Genomic DNA, 24,527 nt, shown 5'->3' with positions numbered 1-24,527 from the left:
TTTTTTAGACATACCAAGAAGTTTGAAATATTAATCAATTACGTCTATCTGTCATTCATCAACTAAGCAACTCAAAATTTAAATTTGATAAAAATAAATAATTGAAAAAAAAATACAATTAGAAGAAAGAGTATAGTTGAAATGTGCTGTGAAATGTCAAGTATTTGTTTTTAAAGACTTTTAAAAAATTATTTGCACACCACTTTTTTTAGTTGTATTAGTGACATTTTGATCTTTGTCAAAAATAAGTATTTTCAATCATTTCTTTGTGTGAATACTTGGTATAGAAGCTAAAGTTCAACTTTCAAAAGCAATTGATCTTGACTCTTATTAATTGTCATTATAAAATAAAGTGATATTAAAACTTAATTTCTTTAAAATTTAAAAGACAATCATAAACAATTATTATGGAAGAAAGACTTTTTATGATGACTTATTATGATATGTAAAATTCACTTGTCATAATAAGTTAAGCAGTGACATTTTCGTAATAAAAATATACATATCATAACAAAAGGATGTGGTGACAAAATTGAATTATGATCAAAACTTATTATGACAGGTCTAAGAAGTCATGTATTTTTGTTATGATTGTTAGTTCACTACCTCTCATATTATACGTTGTATGTGGTGGTAAAATTGAAATTATATTCAAAACATATTATGAGAGGTCTAGTTATACCTATTATTGGTAATTATTAGTCATTGTTCCTCATTCTCTTATAATTCTCTTGTGTTCCTTGTATAAGAAGACTAATACATTGTCCATAAAAAATATATTAGAGGCATAAGTTTTCTTTCTATTTTGTTTCCTTCTAATATGATTATTATGGTTTAATGAATGTCTACTTTTTGTAGATCTTTGGATGCTCATTCAAAGTTGTGAAGTGTTCCATATGTATTTAGGAAGAATATGTAAATAATGACACCTAAAGTAATTTGTGTTTTTACACTTTAAGTTCTAATATAAACATGTTGTAATTATTTGTATTTAAATTGAAGTGTTTATGTCATGAAACAAGTGCACACGATTATATATACAAACTGATTCATGAAATAAGATAATGAAAACAAATTAAACACTTATCTAATTGTGAATTACTACATTATTTTAACTTCATTCCATTTTTCCATAGATATTTAATGTTTCATTCCAATGGAAAGTATAAGGATACAAGAAATCGAGTGGATCTTTTTTCTATTTAAGTATTAGTGACTTGTAGAAATCTTGATAATTTAGTGTTTTATAATCCTTAAGACAATATTTAAAACGATTGTAAAAATTGTGTGTAGGTTGAAGGTCCACTCACATCTATTATGACAGGTAATTGAAAATTTATCATAAAATATTATTCTCACAAGTAAACAAAGATCAAATAATAAAAAACACATCATAATAACATGAACGCATTATAACAAGTAACCGAAAATATATCATAATAAATTAAATCTTTTATAACAAGTAATAAAAATATGTCATAATAAATTGAATTTCCTTTAACACCTAACATATTGTTTCTAAGTCACATAAAGCACAAACTTTCTATAACTCCCTATAGTGTAACACAAGAACACTTATCATAAGAAAGTTTATTTTACTTATGATAGAAAATTCATGTCTTTAACATTTTATGTTGCAGACAAGATTAAAGTACACAACTCCATTGAAATGGCAGTGCATATTTAATTAAAACTCAATCCTAATTATTTTTCTTTCGCATCCTTAAGTTTATTATATTTTAAACTTCAAAGGGAAACTAGTTTAGGTGTGTCAAATCAACATAGTGTGTTAAATAATATTTTTTTTAAATTAAAATAACTACAAGAAGATAGCGTCTGCATTTACAGAGACGAAACATGTCTCCGAACCTCATCCACCTTAAACTTCTTTCTTCTTCTTCATCCATCTTCTGCTTTCACTCTTCCTCTTCACTCTTTACTCATACTCTTTCAAAACCTTTCTTGCTCTTACAATCCATAACCTCTTTGTCCTCTCTCTCTCTACGTGCAGCTCAATTTGATGCCCCTCACTCTTCAACAACCCCCATTTCCCTCCCACTCCAACAACCACAACACCAAGAAGACACAGAACAGGAAGAAGGTCATGACCCAGATGATCCAAACTACAATTTCTCCGGCAATGACGCATGGGTTTCCTCCCAAGACGCTCAAGACCAAGAAAAATTGTTCCTTGAGGAGAACCCTTATACCTCGTGGCACATCGATGAAGAGCCTGAAATGAGTTTGGAGATTGATGAAATGGGGTGTTGTCAAAAGAGGAAATTGCGTGAGGCTGAGGGCGTTGTGGGGGAAATTGTTCAACTTGCAAGCAACTTGCCTCAAAATATGACTCTGGAGGAGGCTTTGGGTGAGTATGAAGGAAGGGTCAATGAGAAAGATTGTTGGGAGGTTCTAGAAATACTTGGGGAGGAGCGCCTCTTGCTGTGTTGTGTGTGTTTCTTTCAGTGGATGAGGTTGCACGAACCATCACTTGTTACACCTAGGGCCTGTATTGTGTTGCTTCCATTGTTGGGAAAAGGGGGGATGGGTGATGAGGTGATGGGTTTGTTCAGAAACTTGCCATCTAGCATGGAGTTCAGAGATGTTCATGTTTATAATGCCACAATTTCAGGACTTCTGTATGGTGGCAGGTATACAGTTCTTGCACAATTATATGGTTTGCTTTGTTTCTTCCTTGCTGCTTTTGTGGTTCCTAGGACTGGTAAGATTAGCTTGCGTAACAAGGATTCTAATCAAAATGAAAAATGCTTGTATTTTCTGAGGTTTTTTAAATTATGTTGCAGCTTGATTGAGTTTCTTGTTATACGGTTGCAATTGTGGTTGAAATGTGATTGTGGAGATCCCAAAATCCTTGACATTGCTGTCACGATCAGTCTTGGATCATATTTTAAAACCTGTCTTTTGCTTAGATATAATGTATCACATTTTCCTTCCATACTATTTGAGTTGTGTCACTATTATAATTTTTCTAATTGTCCTTCTCCCATCTCCTGGAAAATGAAGAAAATAGTTGCGTGCAACATGTTTGTTATCTTATCATTACTGTAATTCTAATTAATGCTGATATCTAGAAAACTGAACAAAGACCAAACAAGATAATGCTGTGACTTATGACATGCATATTCTCTCGCTGTTCTAATACTAGTGCATCAGTTTTGGCATGATGATTTAGTTTGTCTATATTCTTTTCAAATTCTCTTGAAGGGGTATAATTTTGCTTCCAAACTCCATTAATCCTGTGGTGAGAAACATTGTTTTTGTGTATTGCCCTATTAAGGCAGAACCAGAAGTTCATATTTTCTAAAATGTCTTTGTTTTCTAAATGTTTCTGTATTTCGGTTATAAGTATCTAATTGTGGAAATGTGGTTTTAATTTGGTTTTTGATAGAATATAATTTAAAATTTTAATTGAATGTTAAACATTAGTTGGTTACCACGTTGATGATTTACCTTTCTGGGGCTTGAGCAAATCAGACGCATTTCTCTTCTACCAATTTAGTTTTTCCCTTATGGCAGATGAAAATCTTGTTGTTTACATCTTGGGCTTGCTTAGTCTTCTGACTTTGTTATTTTGTTACTAAGAAAACTTATACATGACTATAAAGTTTATGAAACTTAATTTGCTAAATGTCAAAAAATTATGATATTTCACATCACTTTACCTGTTTAGGCACTGCTTTCAAACATAAAACTGTGCTACCTTGGGGGAATACTAATTAAGTAATTCTCGTAAACACATTTAATTCCTTACCAAGAACTTGATCTTAGAAAAAGTTATTTCATCTTTTCCTACTACAAATATATCTTACTCTGTTTTGGTCAGCATTTTTTTTATGAAATGCTATACAATGTATTATGTAAGATTTTATTGTGTTCTTATTATAGGTACGAAGATGCTTGGAAAGTGTATGAGTCAATGGAAACAGAGAATATTCATCCAGATCATGTGACATGTTCTATTATGATTACCGTTATGAGAAAACTTGGCCATAGTGCAAAAGATGCATGGCAATTTTTTGAGAAAATGAATAGAAAAGGGGTCAAATGGAATGAAGAAGTCCTATGTGCATTAGTAAAGTCTTTTTGTGATGAGGGTCTGATGCGGGTAGCTTTGGTCATTCAATCCGAAATGGAGAAAAAAGGGGTTTCTTCAAATGCTATTGTGTACAACACTCTGATGGATTCATACTGTAAATACAACCATGTAGAAGCAGCTGAAGGGCTTTTTGTGGAGATGAGAGCCAAAGGGATTAAGCCTACTGTAGCTACCTTCAACATTCTAATGCATGCATACAGCAGAAGAATGCAACCCAAGATTGTAGAAAAGCTAATGGCAGAAATGAAAGATGTTAGCTTGAAGCCAAATGCTGAATCGTATACTTGTCTAATCAGTGCATATGGTAAGCAAAAAACCCCGAGTGACCTGGCAGCTGCAGATGCGTTCTTGAGGATGAAGGAAGTTGGTATAAAATCCACCTCATATTCTTATACAGCACTAATCCATGCATATTCAGTTAATGGCTTGCATGAGAAAGCTTACATAGCATTTGAAAACATGAAAATGGAAGGTATTAAACCTTTTGTAGAAACATACAATACTTTACTAGATGTTCTTAGGCGTGCAGGTGAAGCTCAAACACTTATGGAAATATGGAAGTTGATGAAGAATGACAAAATCGAACCGACACGAACGACATTCAACATTCTTGTTGATGGTTTTGCTAAACAGGGTCTCTACATGGAGGCAAGAGGCATTATATCTGAGTTTGGAAAGCTTGGAATGCAACCAACAGTGATGACATACAATATGCTGATAAACGCACATGCAAAGGGAGGGCAACTCTCAAAACTGCCACAGATATTCAAAGAGATGGCAGTTCTTAAATTACAACCAGATTCTGTAACTTACTCAACTATGATATTTGCCTTTGTCAGAGTTCATGATTTTAAGCGGGCATTTCTTTATCACAAGCAGATGGTCAAGAATAAACAGACTATGGATGTCAGTTCTTATCAGACTCTTCTGGCCATTCTGGAGGCCAGAGCTGCTCGGAAAAACAAGGATTGGAGAGCCTTGCTTGCTCAGATTAAAACTAAGACAGGTGTGAAAGTGATTAGGCAGAAAGATGAGTTTTGGAAGTACTACAAGAAAAGATATGTAAGAAAAAATAGTTCTGATGTAAGTGTACAGTAAGTTAAGGATAGAATGCTCTGTAAGAATTGTAGGTTCAATTTTGGCACACTTTTCTTTTCTCTAAGAATCAATATTAGGAGTTTCTTGACATTAGCTGTGAAGAATATGTGTCACTATATACTGCCCCTTCAATCAGCAATATCTTTCACTCATTATATTTGTACGTTGACATTGAATGTCAACAACGATTAATAGAACAGATTAATGTAGTCAAAGACGTTTTATGTTTCGGATAATATTGATATTTAGATTATGGAAATCTTGGGTTGGTTCTCTCATCACACTCAAACTAAAAATTGTTAAATTTTGTCTGCAAGATCGTACATGGTCACTTTTAATTCCTTTAAAAAAGCTCTTTTGCCTTGTTCACGTTATGCTTTGCGGGTATATGGTCAACCTAATGAAGGTTGGTGTTGGATACCTCACATCACTTAACATGGTTAACTAGGTTTCATGCTTACCATTGTTCCCAACTTATGTTCGTTTTTGGTTCAACATAACACATACAAGAATAAAAAACATGTAATAAAAATAGAAACCTTAAACGAACATTCCATGACGAAATTGCCACACTACCTTTCTTTTTAAACATATGATCAGAGATTTCCGTGCATAGAAAAAAAAAAAATAAGTTCTGAGAAAAGTAACTGCATAAATGTATCTGAATACCTCAAGAAAAATAATCTTTGGTTGTTGGCCAAAGAATACCCTTGGTTAATATGGAAAACTAAACAAGTAGAAACAAACTTCGTAAAAAATATAACATGGTTATAGTTAAGAAGTGGTTGTTAATGGTGAACATTTTTCAGCTTAACTGGGCTCTGATCGAATAATAATCAGTTTTATATGAAAATGGATGTTTCTTCACTGAATTGGGTGACCTAAATAATTAGGAATGCTGCTTGACCACAACCAGAAAATAGATAAAAGTTGGGATGAATCAATGGTCCTTCCAGTAAAAACATGTCAAATGCCATACAATCCATGATTGTAAATCCTTCCTCTTCTTTCTTTGGTACACTCTTCTTTCTTTGGTACACAATCTGCATTAGTGAAAACATCAAGGCATGATGAAACACATGAAGTACTTTAAAAGAATCGATAATGTTTGTTTTATTAATAAATTTAATCTAAGTAAGAAAAAATAACCAATTTGATTATAATTCAAAGATAAAGAGTGTTAAAAGTCCCACATCGATTAGAGATAAGACCAAATTATAATAATATATAAGTGAGGTACAAACCTCACCTTACAATCTAGTTTTATAGAGTTGAATTAGACTTAAAATCTACTTTTAAAAAGAGGAAAACTAAAAAAAAAAAGTTATAAGACTTAGATAAGATGAATCTGGTCTTTCAAATTCTAAGATTCTGAAAGGATTACTTAAATTTTGAAAAGAAAAGAAAATCCTAACTACTTCTGCACAGGTAAGCATAATTTGAATGGCTTTGGTGTCCTAAATTGAATTGCCATGAAATCTACTTACTTACCCAATTCCATACAAGTTGCTTCATACCTAACACAATTGATTCTCTTTTACAACAGAGCATAATTAAATGTGAGAAGAATTGAAAAATGTATAGCATCCATTAAAAGAAAAATTGTTAAACCATGAAGGTCAAACATGGGCTTAAACTGTGAAAGGGAACTTCTGTTCACCTGAGACATGTATATAAAAGCCACCATGTTTTCTTTCTAAACTCAATTGGCACTAGTACAGGAGATATATAAGGTGCAAGTTTAAGAAAAACCTTGACAGAACTTTGATGAAATCATAAATTTGAAAAAAGTTCATCACAAACTTTGTCAAGCATATAAATAATCATTTCATTTTGGAACAAGGGCAAGGGCTATATATTCAATCTCCTAATAAAATAGTCTCAATCATTCCAGAGCCACAGCTAATGTTAATGGACAATGTTGATGACCCTAATCAATTTTTTCTTCCAATGGTTCATAGCTCCAGTACGCCCTCCATATTATAGGTGCTAGAAGCCGTTCAGTTTTCCAACCTAATGACTTGAGCTGCACATAACACAACGAGTGTTCTTAATATATACCATTTAGGATATGAAATTCAGTAAGAGAAAGTGACATGCTATCAATTTTTAGTTTAATTTCCATGGCATATCAAGAAAGGGAAAAGCTAATATATCGTATTATTAAAATAATACCGAAAATATGGAAGAAGCAAAATCAAATTCAACTAGAAGCTTAAAGAATTACCTTCTTAATAAATAATTCATATTGATTATCAACCCACTTTTGGCCATCTGAATGCAAGGATTTGCTTTTATGAGCATCCTTTGCCAAGACAAGAGCATGAAAGAATGACTTTAGGACATCAGCAGCATTTGAATCTTTATGCACAATAACATCAATGATTCCCTTCCTTTCCACAAGTATATACTTGGCTATATACAGAAACAACAAATAGTGATACAAGGTTTCAGTCTACGGATGGTATGGAGAAAATCAGAAGTTAAAGTAATGAGGCAAACTCAACCTTTTGTGTAGTAAGATGCCGCAGAAAGCAAATGCTCCTTACTGTTAATGTCAAATGAAAAAAGAACTTGATCATTAAGCTCTGGTAATGACATTCCAAAGGCGCTATTGTACAATAATCAAGTCTCAATCATGGACAGATCAAGTTTTGAGCCAATACCATTGATATAGGCCGGTCAAGGGCTAATCAATGCTTTCGATCTTTCATAGATCACTCTATCGAACTTTGTTAGCTAGTGATAGCAACATAATAGTGCAATATTATGACTAGGGTTATTAGAAGTTAGAACAAAACATGGTGTACCATTTACCCTGAATGTCATTTGGATTTTGCTAATGGAAAAGAGACTAATAATGCAATGAAAAAGTGTTCAGGTAATACACCACATAACTGCAAAACTACAGCTGTGCACTAAGAACAAATCTATTTTCTAAATAAATTGGGAGTCAGACCAAATTTTTGCCACTCACATTTCCATCTTATCGAATGAAGAAATCCTCATGCCTAAACGTACTTTCTTATGCATATAATTAGAATTCCTTGAGCTCCATGAAATGAACCGTATGGGTAAAACATGCTCCTCTGAAGAGACCTGTTCAGGGGAGAGAACTGGCAAAAAGTTTAGAAGCAAGCATTAATATACATAGCAATAATTAAAATGGACTATAATGGATATTAGAATAATGGAAATTATGTTTCCCTGTACAAGATGCTAAATTTGGGAGATGATTGAGGAAGGGATTAAAGATACACCAGACAGAGACCTCAATGTGAAATCCCGACACAAAGTAGAATATACATCGTCTCATGGTGACAAAAAATTGTTCTTAGATATGACCAAGTTTACGGTAAAAATTAAAAAGACGGAATAAATTCTCAAATACCAAAGACATGTGGATACAGGCAAGGAAGAATGGAAACTGACAATACCTTGGCCAGTCTCCATGAAATGATGCAAAAGAATAGAGCTTCTTTCAGGGTTTATTGAGTTCAATGCCAGGCATCTAACAGCTCGGTAATTTGCTGCATGGAAAAGAGACAAAATCGGGTGTTCATATATAATGTCGATGCTCAGATTTAGCTGCTGTATTTTGGGTTAAGGAGAGTATGCATGGAAAAAGGCTGCCATATACTTTCAGATTGAAATTATACGCTCTCTAACATAAGAAATAAAATGGGATAGTTTAAAATGAGCAGAAGTGTTTCAATTAAGAAAGTAATGTAGCACAATCTGATTACAAGCAGCAAATACTCATTCCATCTCTATTCTTGCACAAACCACTAACACACTTTAACAAGATTTAAACATTATTTACAATAAAAAGCAACCATTGTCTATCCAAGAAAGAAACAGATTACATATTTGTCCCAAACACACTGGTAAAAAAATGGATTAATTATACTACTGGAAATGGAAATGGTAAAATATACCCAAGGATTCCCTCATATTTTTTCTAGTAGTTTGTACAGCCAAAGCAGTATTGCAGAGATAGGTTTATACCTAGTACCATACTGCAGTTCACAATTCTACAATGCAAAGGATATGCATGAAACAAATTATAATTTAGAGGCTTACCATACATGTGAAACACTGTCAAAGATAAAAATGAAAGCCATATGGCCAGTGGGTATCCAATGGTAATGCGAGCAACAAGCATACCCATGGCCATGCCAATCATTGTGGCCACAGTTTCTTGACTTCCTTCCTATAGGTAAATCTTAATAAGTCAAAATATACTATCTAAAGAATATGTCCAACTGAACGAAGACATAATTATCAGCTAATAATCTAAACTTTCATAATAAATGTTACTTGTACCTTAGCAGATATATCAGCAGCATTATCCTGAAGAGCAAAATGCTGAGTTAAAGCTGCTCTAGTGGCTCCACTAGCAACACCAGCTATTTCAAAATCAAATTTGGAGAGAAAATATACAAAAAAATGGAATTAGTAACAAACAAAATGCCAACCAGTAAATAAAAGAGAAAAATGTCTTAATCTTGGATAACAACATATTTTTCTGCATAACATCTTTTTTAATTAGGAAACGACAGATCATATAATGTCACACTAGCTTATATTACTTATGGAAAAAGGAGAGGGAACAAAGCTACAGCAACCAACTAACTTTAGATCGCATTAGTGATCAGTGAATTAGTTTTGAACTTCTAGCAATGTAGGAACTTACTGAAAGATCTTGAGATGCTTCCCAAGCAAACAACAAACACAAAAGCTGATGGAAATAATGGAGAAATGAGGTCCATTAACATTCCTGTAAATAATGAAGAAGTCTTAACAAATCATGCGATATACAAATATGAAAGAACAAATTTAACAGAAAGCAGCCTCTTGGAAAGATACACTTGTGAGCTGCTATTAGTCTTTAGTTTAACAAAGCAAATATAAAGAAATTTAGACATTATGATAGGATACATGGAGAGGACTTAAAATGGGTTAGAATGATAGGTGGAGGAATTCTATAAATAAGACCCGATTATGGGTCGGTGGGGGGAGAGTGTATTGTTTTGTAAAATCAGGCTTATTGCTTGGTGAGAGGGGTTATGCCCTCAGCTAGGGAGATTATGCTCCCAACCCATTCATTGTACANAGCCATTTCTTGAGCAATACTACTGTTCTTTCATTCTTTCTCTAGTTGTTCCGTGTGATTGTGAGTGAGTTTAGTTAGGTTCAATACTTAGGAACCTAACAAAGTGGTCCGACCTGCCGGATCCGCTTGGGAGGTAACTGCCGGATCCGCTTGGGAGGTAACTATCGGATCAAGCAGTGATCAAGAAACTGTCGGATCATCAATTGGGCGAAATAGACATTAAGAGGGGGGAAAGAAGTGATCAGGAAAAGGGTAGCAGCATGGAAGGAAGAGTTCATTCTTGGGAAAGGAGGATCAACGAACAAAAAATGAGCATGGCAGAATGGAGAAGAAATATGCAAGAAATGCGGCAAGAAACCAGAGAATTCTTGCGAGTACTTGAAGGAAGGGTGTGGAACCAAGAAAAGGGATTCGAAGGTAGTCCAAGGTCTGTAGATGAAGAGCAACATTCTATTAACGCGAATCAGCGAAGGAGAAGGGGAGGCACGGAGGAGGAACTGGATGAAGACCGAAGAAACGCCCAACCTAATTGGGTAAAAAGGGTAGAACTACCAACTTTCGAAGGGTATGATTCGTCGGGTTGGGTCTCTAGGGCAGAGCGATTCTTCGAAATTCAAGGAGTAGCGGAAGAGGAGAAGGTACGATTAGCGTCTGTGAACATGGAGGGAAGCGCTGGCTACTGGTTCAGAGTCTGGAAGGAGAAAGCCAGGGATCGCTCTTGGGATGGGTTGAAGGAAGCTCTGGTGATAAGGTTCGGAACCACCGTGGAGCGGTTGGCGGCTTTCAAACGGAAGGAGACGGTAGACGAGACTTATGAGGGACGAACGCGAGAAACGAATGTCGAACGGTCCGAGTGCTGTAATTCGTGCCGATTGAACAATACACGGTCAGAGGAAGAAGAGGTGGAGACGGAGGAAGTTGAGACCGGAATAAACCGGAAACAAAGGGAGATGTTCGCTGTATCGGCTGGAGGCTCCACTCAGCCACAAATGATGAAGCCTAACGGGGTGATTGGGGGCCGATCGGGTATGATTTTTGAGCCCGGAGGAGTAGCGGTCATCCTTGGTGTGGAGTGGCTGTCGAAGCTCGGGAAGGTGACGGTGGACGGGAGGAAGTTGACGGTGATGTACAAACAAGGGGAAGGGGAAATAACACTGCAAGGGACCCCATTTTGGACGGAAGACTGGTGGGCCCCAGGGCTTTAGTAAAAATGGATGAAGTGGCAGCGGGGCTAGCGGGGTTAATGGTATGGGAATTGGGCTCATTTGAATCCAGAAAAAACAGCCCTAATTGTATGGGTATGGGCCTCATCGACAAACAAAAGAGGGAGATACAGCTTTTATTGCAGAAACATGACGTGGTGTTTAGTAAACCCGTGGGGCTGCCACCTAACGGAGAGAGGGTCACACGGATTCTGAGAATGCAGACTTTAAAGAGACAGAGAAGAAGAAGGAAGAGGGGGAAGCAAGGGATGATCCAGTCGTCTCCGATACTGATGGAGAAGATGAAGAAGCTTTCACATTTTTTCTACATCCCTAGTTCTGCTCCGTCAATGGCGATGGCGTTTAGGGTGCGAAACCCCAACCTCTGCCCTCTCATTCTTTTGTTTCTCTTGACTATCACCTCTGCCAAGGTATTCATCGGGGAGCCATTACCACCCAAACCTCCAAACCTGAATTGGAGGGCAATTACCAGAGGAAAGCGTCACACTTCCATAGACAAGGGACTGGAAGAGGAACGGGGTTTACCCATGGAGGATACCCAACCGGACCAGGGGAGCTTGGGTGTTGAACAGAGGAAGAGAACCAACCCAGACCGAACGATTGAAGATAGCGTGAAGAAACCGAACGGTAGATCGGGTATTGCCAAGCCATCCGAGGCCAAGCACAATTTCCTAGGTGAGGTTGTCAGGCGGTCCGAGACAGAATGTTACCAAACGGTGTTGACCATCAGCCTACGTAACCGAACAGTAGGAAGGACAGAGGAAGAATGGAAGAGGGTGGAGGAGGAGTTGCCACCCCCAAAACCACCAGACCTGAAGTGGTTGCGGGTTCTCTCCCTATGAAGTCGGCAGTGGGTTCATTGTTCCAACCTTGAGGACAAGGTTGTTTTGCAGGGGGAGTAATGATAGGATACATGGAGAGGACTTAAAATGGGTTAGAATGATAGGTGGAGGAATTCTATAAATAAGACCCGATTATGGGTCGGTGGGGGGAGAGTGTATTGTTTTGTAAAATCAGGCTTATTGCTTGGTGAGAGGGGTTATGCCCTCAGCTAGGGAGATTATGCTCCCAACCCATTCATTGTACANAGCCATTTCTTGAGCAATACTACTGTTCTTTCATTCTTTCTCTAGTTGTTCCGTGTGATTGTGAGTGAGTTTAGTTAGGTTCAATACTTAGGAACCTAACACATTAGTAGCAAAGTAAAATATGCTTCATGTAGAATTTCTCCTTTAGTTATAGTCTCAGTATACTATCAATATACTCACAAGAAATGCATATCCAACAGTGTATGTGAAATCAAAGATATAATGAATGCAAATCTGAAGCAATATTCATATTAGTTGAGAACATAAAAAATCCGGCAGGGTCAACCAATTTGGAAGACACTGCTAATGTATAACCAGGACCATGTTGACATAAAACATCATTCCATTATGAAAAAGTAGTAGTTCTAATATAAGTTTTGAAGATAAAAAACAAAGCTAAGCTCAAATTGTTTTCTAAAAAGACAATATCTTTAGTTCTGTGTTTTGATTTGTTACATAAAATTGTAGCAGTTAGAAGAAATTAGAGAAGTCTGTCCTCCTTCACTATCCAAGGAGAAGAGACTAACTCCATTCTGACAACTTCTATATCCTGAAATCTAAAAGTTTCCATTTAAATATTGGGCAATGTATAACTATGCCTACTAGATATATAGTCTAATTGTGACGTGGGTATTTAGATTAGTAGTACCCCACATATGATAAATCTCATGCACTCTGACACTATCAAATATGGATTGGGGTTAAATTTGAAAGTATTAGTTGTAACTGGTAACAGACAATGTTATCTGTGGGCAAGTGGAGAATGAATCATGCATGAACCTCAACTTCCAATCTATATGCAAACCAATTTAAACATTCAAGTAACTTTTTTGCTCAAATGATTTAAGGGAAGTTTACTCCTTTGAAGAATTGATTGACAAATTTGTCTATACTTCTGCTCCCAACCCTTCAATTATTCCCAATCTCAATCCTTGAATCAACATACTAATAAACCTGGACTCCGTATGTAAAACTATTTTGTGCTTATGCCTATACTACAGAGAGAGAGAGAGAGAGAGAGAGAGAGAGAGAGAGAGAGAGAGAGAGAGAGAGAGATTGCATGTAGAAAATGCCTGCACAACTTTTTTTCACGTTTTTTTAAAAGATAAATGTGAAAGAATCTACCAAGGTCATTCATAAAATCTGCAACCAAACGCCACATTTTTGCATTGCTATCAAGATTTGATCCCTGCAGCATATAGGATAAATATAAACATACCTAAAAAGAATGGACTCAGAATCATTAAAAAAGAGATAACCAGAATAAGCCAATCGGTTGGTCTACATAAAGCTAGTACCACACATTTCAGTTAAAAATTAATAAGGACAGATGAACACATTTGCTTGGGAAACGCATACCTGGTAAAAAGTGAACAAGATTCCCCCAAGCATACCTGTTAGATCCCTCAAAAACCACTGGAAACAGTTTCAAAGTTCAATATCCTACTGTCAATGCATAAGAAATAGCAGCCTAAGAAACAGAAGATTAAACGTACCAAAACAAGATAAAGTTAACACAAAAGGCTTGAACTCACAAGCCTCATCTAACAAACTAGGTTTCAATCATTACAAAATAGAAAATATAACATCTACTACCTGAAAAGTAGCACCAATGACAGTAGCTGATTTTTCACCAACCCCAATAGCACTCAGGAGAGCCTGAAAGGGATTTCATTGACCACTCATGTACTTATGTCTTTTATGACAAACACTATAACTAAATAACCAGTTAAACAGGGCCTTACCTGGGTGGAAAGCATGGTCCTAATGTACGTTGAAAGGCCCTGCCACAGTGAATCCAGGATTAACTCAAGAACATGATTTTGATATAACGATAGAGTTTAATTTCTATTCATGCAAGTAAAAAGTGATTTACACTATCAACCTACAAAAATTCATGGTAAGTTTGACTTTTAAGGTGATTTGTTAAAGTCTACAAACTCTTCATACACCATAATTTGTAATTAGATGATTAAAATCATTTACATTTTGCACCTCAATACATAACTATCTATTCATAATAACAACTCAACTACACTATTTCTCATTTGGTATTACCTGCAATGAGTCCCATATTTGAAAAGGAACATAATCTGCAGTCACACTGCTTGGAAAACCCTGTATGTTACCAGCAACAAGGAAAAAGAGAAACCTTTTTCAACAATGATGAACTTAAAGAACACCCACATGATGAAATAGCAGTGGCAAACAAAATTTCAGTTCTTTTTCATTTCTAAGAGAACATGTGGAGTAAAATAGAAGCTTGCCTCAGGGACAAAAGCTTGAAGTAAGCGTCTCCAAACATGGCTAAATCGGGCACCAGATCTGTTAACAAGGAGAAAGAGAAAGGGTGAAAGAGAGAGAGAGAGAGAGTGGCTGTTGAAGACGGTGAATTGGTGATGATGGGAAAAGGGCAGTACCTTGTAATGGTGACAGAGGAAGAAGAAGCCTTGATGGTGAAAGTCTTAGAGAGCTTTGTGGGTGATGAACCGTTCCATTCTTCTAAAGTTATGGTCTTATTAGACACGGATGAAGATGCTTCCATGCCCAGATAAAGGAGTTGAATTGCACCAAAACCTTAATCACTTCGCAGTTCGCAGGTTGGAATCTCAAAACTCAACTCACGAAGGGACTTTGACCGAATTACAACTTTTTTATTTTTAAATTACGCCTAATTGGCATTATAAATTGTTTATTTTCTTCTAAGATCTAATTCATTCTCAAATTTATTAAACATTTTAAATTTGTTATATCTTGTTTTTTCAATAAGTTTTTAAAATTAAACAAATTTTAGCTAATTGTAAAAAAATATACTTGAAATTGTGGTTTTCACAGTATTGAAATAATTATTGATAGGCTTAAATCCTTAATTGGTCTCTATGTTAAGAGGGAAATTTTAGTTTAGTACCATATTTTAAAAGTGTATAAATTGGGTTTCCATGTTTTGTAATTTGTGTCAATTTAGTCATACTCCCTTAACGGTGTTAAAATAATTAATGCTGAAGTGAGTGTATATATGAGGTGTGCAACAAAATGTGACGTGTCGTTTAGAAATGAGTTGATGTGGAAGATAGAGGTTTGAAAAAATAAAATATGCTAGGGATTTTAAATTTGGGAAATGAAATTGGGGAAAAAGTTAGGGTATATTAAAATTGGGGATTTCATTTGTCGAAGGTTCAATTGGTTACTAAGGAGGTTGGTTCTGTGAGCATAGGTGAAGTGGTTGGTTTCTTCGAAGGAAACAAATGACACAACAGGCTTGGTGAAGGAGCGATTACGATGGGGGACCGTGGGTTCATCAGTGTCGTCTTGCTTTGAAGCAAAAAGGTGAAAGTTGCGTTTTTGCGAAAAGTAAAAAGGTGCGATCTTTATGAGTTATTTGATGTAGTGAGGGTCCCCTATGAAAGTATGTTGTCTTCCTGTCGCCTTAATGTTTACTGTTGTGGTTCTCGTAGTTTGTTCTATTGCATCTCTTGTGGTCCCCTTCTTTATTGTCTTTGTCTTTCGTTTAGTTGTCCTTAATGTTTGCATGTTTGTGGTCCCACTTTTGAAGATGAAATTGTTTATTATGTGGTTGTAGTTTATTCTGTGGTTGTTGTTTATTCTGTGCTTGTATTCTGTATATGTTGTTTATTTTGTCATGCATATTCATTTAAGCATAACTACACGTGTAATAGTTTTATGTGAAACAGATTGTTTGTGATTAAGTTGTTATAACTACACGTGTAAATTGGGTTAGTTATGTGGTATATTTAGAATCTAGATGCATGTGAAGGTCATTAAATAATGACAGTAGATGCATGTGAAGGCCATTAAGCAATTGCATGTAGTCTAACACTTACTTTCATATAGGCATTTGATAGTCTAGAACATGTCCAACTACGATATTGAGGTGGTGTTTCACCATGGGGGCAAGTTTGTGAATGACGGGTCATTTAGATGTCATGGAGGTGATACTAGTAACTTGATCATTGACCCAAACAGATGGTCTTATTTTGAAATACTTGTCATATTGAAAGAGATGGGTTATAGAAATGTTAAGGAGATGTGGTATTCCCTGGGTGGTTCTGCATTAGAAGATAGGTTGGATTTGTTAAGTGATGACAAAGGTGCACTTGAAGTGGTGAACATTGCACAATTGAATGGTCAAGCTCATTTGTTTGTGGTTCACATGGTTTAAGATCCTAATTATATTCATATGTTGGAATATGATGGTGAAGCCCAAGTTTGTGAACATGGTGAAAAGGAGGATGGTGAAGTTTAGGTTGGTCAAGAGGGTAAAGAACAACTTGTTGATGTTGAAGTTGAGGTTGGTGAGCAGGGTCAAGATGCTGAAGTTGAGGTTGGTGAAGAGGGTGAAAAAGAGGTTGGTGAGCTGGGTCAAGATGTTGAAGTTGAGGTTGGTCAAGAGGCTGAAGAAGAGGTTGGTCAAGAGGCTCAAGAAGAAGTTGTTGAAGTGGGTCTACAAGGTGAAGAGGTTGAAGAAGACGTTGCTGAGGAGGTTGGTGATGGTACTGCAGTTTGTGAACATTTTGTACATGAGGTGGGTGAGGAGGATGGTCAAGTTGGTGCAATTTCTGAACATGCTGCAGATGGTCAGGATGATGTTGGTGGTGGTGTAGGGGATGGGCAGGATGAGTTTGATGTTAGTAGTTGGATAGGATTTGATGAAGACGCATGTTTCAGTGAAGATGATTTAGTGGATGTTAGTGTGCATGGAGGTGAAGAACCCCAAGAAGACCACTGTGAAGGTAGTTTAAGTGATGATTGATCATCAACCGGTCCGATATGGAGATTTTGGAATCTTCTCAGAGCCCTCAAGTATGAAAGATTATAAATGGCAACTGGGGACATATTTCCCTCAAAAAAAAGATTTCACTGATGCAATTAGAACTTATGGAGTACACAAGGGTAGGAAGTTGAAGATTTCTAAGAATGACAATAGAAGAATATGCGTCAAATGTTGTGGTTCACAAGGGAAATGTTCTTGGTACGCATATTGTGGATATAAGAGTACCCAACGAACATGGCAATTAAGAAAAATTGTAGACACTCATACATGCAGTAGAGAATTCAATATTGGTTTAGTTACCTCTAAATGGTTAAGCAGTAGATTAGAGAAGAGCATGAAAGCAAATTCGGAAATTAATATGAAAAACCTGCACAATAAATTTTTTAAAAAATATAACATTGGTGTGTCTAGGGCCACAACAAGTAGGGCAAAAGCTATGGCATTCGCCAACATTGATGGTTTTTTGAACAACAATATGAAAGATTGTTTGATTATGCACACGAGTTACTGAGATCTAACCCTGGCTCAACAATTAAACTTAATGTAGAACCAAGTGAGGATAAGGCCATATTCAAGAGAATGTATGTGTGTTTCAAAGCATGTAAGGACAACTTTGTATCTTGTAGGCCGATTATACATTTGGATGGTTGTTTTTTGAAAGGCAAATATGGAGGGGAACTTTTAACTGCTGTTGGAAGAGATGGCAATGATCAGATGTGTCTGTTAGCATATGCTGTAGTTGAAGTAGAGAATAAGGATACATGGACTTGGTTTTTGGAATTGTTAATTGATGATCTTGGAGGTGGGGGATTTTGTTCAAACTGTATATTTGTGTCAGATCAACAGAAAGTAAGTACTTTTATTCATTAGTGTCAGATCAACAATACTTTTATTCATTAGTTCTATTATTTGTTTATTGTGATAGGGACTTAGGCAAGTTTTACAAGGCCTTTTGCCTGGTGTGGACCAACGCTTTTGTGTCAGGCACATATATTCAAATTTCATGAAAAAGTTTAGTGGCTTAATTTTGAGACAATTACTATGGAAGGCAGCATCATGCACACACCCTGAAGCATGGGAATCAGTGATGCGTCAAATCAAGGACGTTAATGAAGATGCATTCAAACACTTGATAGCCATTCCACCAAGGCAAGTTTTGAAACTGAAAATGTTGTTTCATGAGTTGCCAACTGTTTGTTTGTTTTCCAATGTTTAACTTCATATATTTTCAAATTTTGGTCTAGATCCAGATTTACAAGAAGACCAGCTTGTGACACACTTGTTAATAACATTTCGGAAGCTTTTAACAGTGTCATCCTAGATGCAAGGGGGAAACCAATGACAACGATGTTGGAAGAGATTCATATATACCTGATGAAGAGGTGGACGTCCAATAGAAAGAAGATAAGTAAATTTGAAGGTCAGATTTGCCCTAAAATTAAAAAAAGGATACAAAAGGAGTTAGAGAAGACCAAATATTAGATACCCAAGTATGACAACTACTATCATGCACTTCTTTATGATTTTGCATTCAACTAGTGTTTCATTTTACATTGATTGTTGTCATTTTGCAGTTGGTCAGGGATGCAAATCTTTGAGATCTGCCATACATCCAACATAGGGGAAAAGTATGTGGTTGATGTAGAGAAAAGAGATTGCAGCTGCAGGAAATGGACAGTAACAGGAATTCCTTGCTGTCATGCAATCACAACCATGAGGTTTATAAACAAGAATCCAGAAGACTTCATCCCGCTTTGGTTTAAAACATCCACATATGAAGAAACTTACAATCCAATCATTATCCCTGTCAATGGACCTCATCTATGGCAAAGGACCTCATATCCTGACATTTTGCCTTCACCAAAACGGGTGTTACCAGGAAGACCAAGAAAAAAAAGAAGGCTGGAGAGTTGGGAGCAAAAGAAAGATGATACACAACTTGGGCAAAAGGGAATCCCAAAGAAATGTTCCATATGTAGAGAACTTGGGCATAGAAGAACTAATTGCCCGCAAGCAACTGCGCAACATAACCAGCAAGGTACACCACACTCCACTCAAGAATATCAACAACAGCAGGAACAACCTACACCCCACCCCACCTAAGGAAGTCAGATTACTGAAGAACCCCAGGCTGATCAAATTACAGCAGCACTTTAGATTTAGATTGTTGTACTTTGACTTTAAGTAGTGTCGCTTTTTCATACATGTATTTTGCACTTAACATTGGATGATATGTCACTGTACTTTGGATGATATGTGACTATATTTTGGATGATATTTGACTGTATTTTGGATCATATATCAAGTACTTTGGATGATATGTCACTGCATTTTGTTTGTAAAATTCTGCTGCCAGTTTTGGTATTTTCTCCTCCACTTTTGGGTACACCATAGGTCATTTGATGACTTTAGTTGTTTCTCTGCATTTTGCCATTTGAACAAGTTTATCTTGTGATTTGAAACTTGTATACACTATTTATTTGGTCACTTCAAGGCCTATATGCAAATTCACAGTTGAATACATCAAATTTTATTGAATTTGGAAGTAGCATAGTCCATTTCTGCAGTTGCCTGTGTCTTGACTGTTTGGACCATGGAACACTTTTCATTTGATTATTAAAAAGTGTTAGAAGTGTTATTTGACCAGTTCAATCATTGATGTTCATTTTCACAACTGCAGTTCCTGATTTAAGTCATTCTAGTGTAGTTTCATCCATTTTGCTGCATAATTTGGCAACTGCAAAGCTGTTATTGAGCTGCTGTGAATGCCTCTACATTTTCACTATTTCAGCAAGAACTTTTGGTTATTTGAAATCTAAATTTACTGTGCATTTGGTCATTTTTACCAATTTTTACAAAGTCATGTTTATGCACCATCATAGTTGCTTGAAAGTGGAACTTCACACTGATTTTCGGCTACAACCTCTTTGCCTGTTGTTTAAGTCTTTAAACATCTTCTATTTCATAAAATAAGTTTGCTAGAAGCCTTAATTACACCTTACATACAGTAACATTGAATTCCACCACTGCTGTACTCATTTTTTATAGCATTTTAGTGCAAAATTTATACTTTGCTTGCTGTTTTGAGTTCCAGTTTTTATTCCACTATGAAATCCATGTTTTTTAGTAATAAATTCATGTTTGAGACAACTTCATCAACCAAATAATAAATTGCTAATAATAGAGGAGAATTAAATAGTGGAGGAGAATTACAAGTGCTGAAAGACAACTTCAGGCAACGCAACATTCTTAAATAGTGGAGGAGAATTACAAGTGCTGAAAGGGAATTCAATTCTTATGATTTCACTACAATTTAACTAACATAACACATACAAATATGATATTAATCAACCCCATCAAACATAACATCCAGATTAAGACCTTCTCCCTTTTTTGATAAACCAAAACTGATTTTTCCAAGTTAATAATCTTTCTCTTTTGCCATCCAATTGTAGTATCCCTTTCATCTACATTATCTTCAGTGCGTCATTTGAAGAAATTGCATCCTCGCACTTCTTCATTTTGATTCCTCTGTACAAATCATCGAACCAAAAACATCTCATGAACACCAAAGTAATTGTACCCCGAAATAAAAACACAAGGAAGAAAACGAACCTTGTAATTAGGGCAGCCCCAAAAACCTTGCCCTCTTTCTTAGCAGTTCTTGAGACTCTCAATACAACTAGCTCTCCACAATAGCATATTGGGCTGCCAACCATTCCTCTTGATGAAGCACCCCGGCAGCTCCCCTATGAGCAAGACGAAGAGTGATTCATTGACATTGCCTCCTCCTCACCCCTTCGTCCACACCAACAAAACAACCCCAAATCCCAAAATTTAACCACAAACACACAAGATAACAGCGTTAACGTTAGGGCACCCACCTCACAAAAACGAAATAGTGAAGGGCGACCCACCTTAAACTCAGAAGAAAACAACAAAACTTCCTCAAGTTAGGACACCCACCTCAAACGAAGGGAACGACAAAGGGAACCCCACCTCAGCTCACCTCCTTCACCTTAGCTCCTTCACGTCAGGACCTTCGAACCTTTCTTGATCAATGTCTTAGGGCAACCATTTAAGTCTTTCATCTATTGTAATGAAATATTTTTTCATACATGTCTTTGCCATAAAATATCGTTTTGCCACGACAAATAAGTTATTTGCCACATCATTTCACATTTAACGTCGTTAGAACAAACTTAACGGATGGGACTAAATTGACATAAATTGCAAAACATGAGGATCCAATGTATACACTTTTAAAAGAGAGTAATAAACTGAAATTTCCCTCTTAACATGGGGACCAATTAAGGATTTAAGCCTTATTGATATAATGTTAAGAAAAAAGGATGACAATGGGTGGAGTCGGGTATTACCTACCCGTTATCTGACCCGACAAATAAAAGTCCACTTGTTACCCGATTCGTTATCCACACGGATATCCACTTTAAAAATATCTGCTGGTATTTTAAAACCTGCGAATATCCGTGGATACTCACAAATATTTTAAAAAAATATATTTTTATAAATTTTTAAAATAAAATTTAAATAGAATTAAAAAAATATATAAATATAATATAAATAAAATTAAATATAAATTAAAATTTAATTTTAATTAAACTTAACCTTGTAAAATATAAATTAATGTTAATTTTAATTAAATTTAACTTAATAAAATACAAATTAAATTTTTATTTTTATTTTTTATGGATAACAGATACCTGTGGGTACGAATAGTATAATATTCGCACCCAACCTGCTTATAAGCGGGTATTAAAATATCCGCTACTCACAAGTTACTGGTAGTAAATATTTACAGATATCAACTATTCATCGCAAATTTTATCTGCGGACTGCGGGTGTGGATTTTTTTGCCGGTCATAATTGTCTTTTACTTTCATTTTATTTAAAAGAAAAAAAACATGAAAAGTATATATATTAAGTTGATATAAACGAATGGAACACTCAATTTTTTCTTACAAAAGATTTAGAGAAGTGATCTAACTCTTGGAACGTATAAAATCACCAAAACGCAGATATTTAAGTTTTGTTAATACAATTCGGTGGGCCAATATAATGTTAGTTTTAAAAAACTTTGGAATGGCTAAAGTTCTACACACTCTCCTTATCCATCAAATATTCTATAATTGTCTTACAATTATAATAAAACATTTGTGACCCAATAATTTTCAGATGACTAAACTTTGCAAAGTCATTAATAAAGATAATGAAAATATTGGTTTGACCTATTTCACCGTTTGCAAAGTCATTAATAAAGATAATGAAAACATTAAATAACTCTATTAGATGTAATATTAAAACAGACTAAAAACATTGATTTGTCTTTGCAAATGATGAATTGACTTGGCGATTCCTTAGCTTTTTTATTAAATTTTATCTATTTTTAAAATTTATATATATAAAGAATGTATGTATAAACATATATTAAACATATTTAATTATAAATATTTTTTAAGTTTATAATTGATTAATTAATATCTCTAAAAAATAATTAAAATGATTATTATATTTACATGTTAAATTATTTTATTATGATTAATAGTTAAAATTTATTTTACAAGCGTTAATAATTTAAATTAAAATAATATTATTTATTTGCATCTTTAAAGTAATATAACATAAAAAAAGTAAACTTTTAATTTAATTTTATTTTAATATTCAATTTAAAAAAAAAATGGATGAGCAAACTTGTCCATCTCATCTCACCTTTTGAGACTTAACTAGAAAAAAGCAAAACAAATTATCCTATTAAAAACTTTACAAATTTTGATTAACTAATAAACAATAATTTTACTTTATTTTTTTTATAAACTGTTCACTTGAAATGGTTTACTATTCTTACATATAGTAGAAGATGGATTTGCGAAAAATCATCGTGTTATTTTGAAATGATCTAGGCTTAAATTGACGCATTGATTTAGGGATGAATTTAATGAATATTCTATCCCTCTATTATGAGAGAAGATTTGGGAGAGAAAAGTTAGTATTTTACACTACTATCCTTAACTAATAATAATTATAATGATAATAATAATAATAACAGTAGTAGTAATAATAAGGTTAAAACCACTTAAGCGTCCCTATTTTCGTAGGGTATTCCCATTTTGGTTCCCTTCATTTAAAACTTCTCAATTTGGTCCTTAAAAATGTTAATTTTAAACAAATTAACCCCTACCGTTAAAATTGAGTAACGGTGTTAAATATATGCATATGTGGCATTATAAATGAATTTTATATTAAATTTTTTTAATGAATATTTGTGTAATAGAAGGGCAAAGTAGGAAAAAAAAAGAAAGACTTCATCTTAATGAATTTTATATTAAATTTTTTTAATGAATATTTGGGTGGAAAGGGATCTTCATCTTCTCCACCATGAACACATCTGCAACCGCGTGTTGTCTGATGCCGGACAGAGCAGTGCTAAGCCACCACCATTTCAATCTCTCAGAAACCAAAAAGGAAAACAAAAAAGAAAAAGAAAAAAGGGAACCCCAATCTGGAAGTGAAGGACATGGGGAAACAAGGGAAGAAATGAAAAAGGGTTTCCCCAATTAAAAACCCTAATGATTTTATTTCCAGGAAGGGGGTGAAAGCCACACAATTGTAGAAGGAAAGGCAACTCGGAAAAATAAAAAAGACAGTTTCATTTGCTCTCTGGGTTTTTTGTGGATTTTGATTGCAGGTGCAGCAATGGTGGATGGAGAAGAACGTTGTTGCGATTAGAGACGACATCCATGGAGGGTTGGTTCGCTTGGTTTTTCTGAGTGCAGGTGGTGATGAACGAAGGAGAACGACGGTACTCCATGCGGTGATCTCGATTGAGATTTTTCTGCAGGTGTGTGCGAGAGCTGCCATCGCGTTTCTGGGTGTTATTGGGTTTTCTCTGGCAGGTGCGAGGGTGGAGAATGGCGTCGTTGTTCGGTGATGGTCTGAAAATGGTGATTGGCCTTAGATAAGAGGAAGATGGTGGCGGTTTAGTTGTGTTGATTGTTGTGGGCTGCGACGACTTGGGTGTGGTCCGGTGAAGCAGATAGCACATGGTTGATGCGGAAAGGTTGTTGACGGCGTG

The 24,527-nt window shown here is 35.4% G+C and overlaps 2 protein-coding genes across 5 annotated transcripts; one reads left to right on the top strand and one right to left on the bottom strand.

The window, feature by feature from the left end:
* Nucleotides 1-1,831: 1,831 nt before the first annotated feature.
* LOC106755337 (pentatricopeptide repeat-containing protein At5g50280, chloroplastic) lies at nucleotides 1,832-5,443 on the top strand. The gene is made up of 2 exons (XM_014637479.2): nucleotides 1,832-2,651; nucleotides 3,907-5,443. Exons 1-2 carry the CDS (start codon nucleotides 1,858-1,860, stop codon nucleotides 5,213-5,215), a joined length of 2,103 nt encoding a protein of 700 aa, XP_014492965.1. The 5' UTR covers nucleotides 1,832-1,857; the 3' UTR covers nucleotides 5,216-5,443.
* A 1,341-nt stretch (nucleotides 5,444-6,784) lies between these two features.
* On the bottom strand, nucleotides 6,785-15,263 carry LOC106755324 (protein root UVB sensitive 3). 4 transcript variants are annotated; one of them, XM_014637463.2, is made up of 15 exons: nucleotides 15,063-15,263; nucleotides 14,910-14,967; nucleotides 14,701-14,760; nucleotides 14,388-14,426; nucleotides 14,239-14,301; nucleotides 14,002-14,058; nucleotides 13,768-13,831; nucleotides 9,912-9,995; nucleotides 9,542-9,624; nucleotides 9,299-9,428; nucleotides 8,653-8,745; nucleotides 8,193-8,331; nucleotides 7,723-7,763; nucleotides 7,443-7,630; nucleotides 6,785-7,241 (listed from the first exon to the last, which is right to left on the bottom strand). In XM_014637463.2, the coding sequence occupies exons 1-15, from the start codon at nucleotides 15,185-15,187 to the stop codon at nucleotides 7,146-7,148; spliced, it is 1,320 nt and encodes a 439-aa protein (XP_014492949.1). In that variant the 5' UTR covers nucleotides 15,188-15,263; the 3' UTR covers nucleotides 6,785-7,145. The 4 variants fall into 4 exon arrangements, 1 of the variants encoding a protein (XP_014492949.1); XR_002667086.1 differs by lacking the exon at nucleotides 6,785-7,241 and adding an exon at nucleotides 7,882-7,954 and having other exon boundaries at nucleotides 7,560-7,630; XR_002667088.1 differs by lacking the exon at nucleotides 6,785-7,241 and adding an exon at nucleotides 7,882-7,954 and having other exon boundaries at nucleotides 7,560-7,630; nucleotides 8,193-8,314.
* Between the last annotated feature and the right edge of the window lie 9,264 nt (nucleotides 15,264-24,527).

This window comes from Vigna radiata, unplaced genomic scaffold (genome assembly GCF_000741045.1).
Source record: "Vigna radiata var. radiata cultivar VC1973A unplaced genomic scaffold, Vradiata_ver6 scaffold_100, whole genome shotgun sequence".
Taxonomy (NCBI): domain Eukaryota; kingdom Viridiplantae; phylum Streptophyta; class Magnoliopsida; order Fabales; family Fabaceae; genus Vigna; species Vigna radiata.
This window is presented reverse-complemented; position numbering and strand designations above follow the sequence as displayed.

Bases quoted from the DNA above. Each gene is read 5' to 3' on its own strand.
- LOC106755337 (XM_014637479.2), top strand. From the start codon at position 1,858: ATGTCTCCGAACCTCATCCACCTTAAACTTCTTTCTTCTTCTTCATCC. The intron at 2,652-3,906 runs GTATACAGTTCT...TTCTTATTATAG, and splicing joins GGACTTCTGTATGGTGGCAG to GTACGAAGATGCTTGGAAAG.
- LOC106755324 (XM_014637463.2), bottom strand. From the start codon at position 15,187: ATGGAAGCATCTTCATCCGTGTCTAATAAGACCATAACTTTAGAAGAA. The intron at 9,625-9,911 runs GTAAGTTCCTAC...ATTTTGAAATAG, and splicing joins AAGCATCTCAAGATCTTTCA to CTGGTGTTGCTAGTGGAGCC. The intron at 7,764-8,192 runs GTGAGTGGCAAA...TGACATTAACAG, and splicing joins TCATTCGATAAGATGGAAAT to TAAGGAGCATTTGCTTTCTG.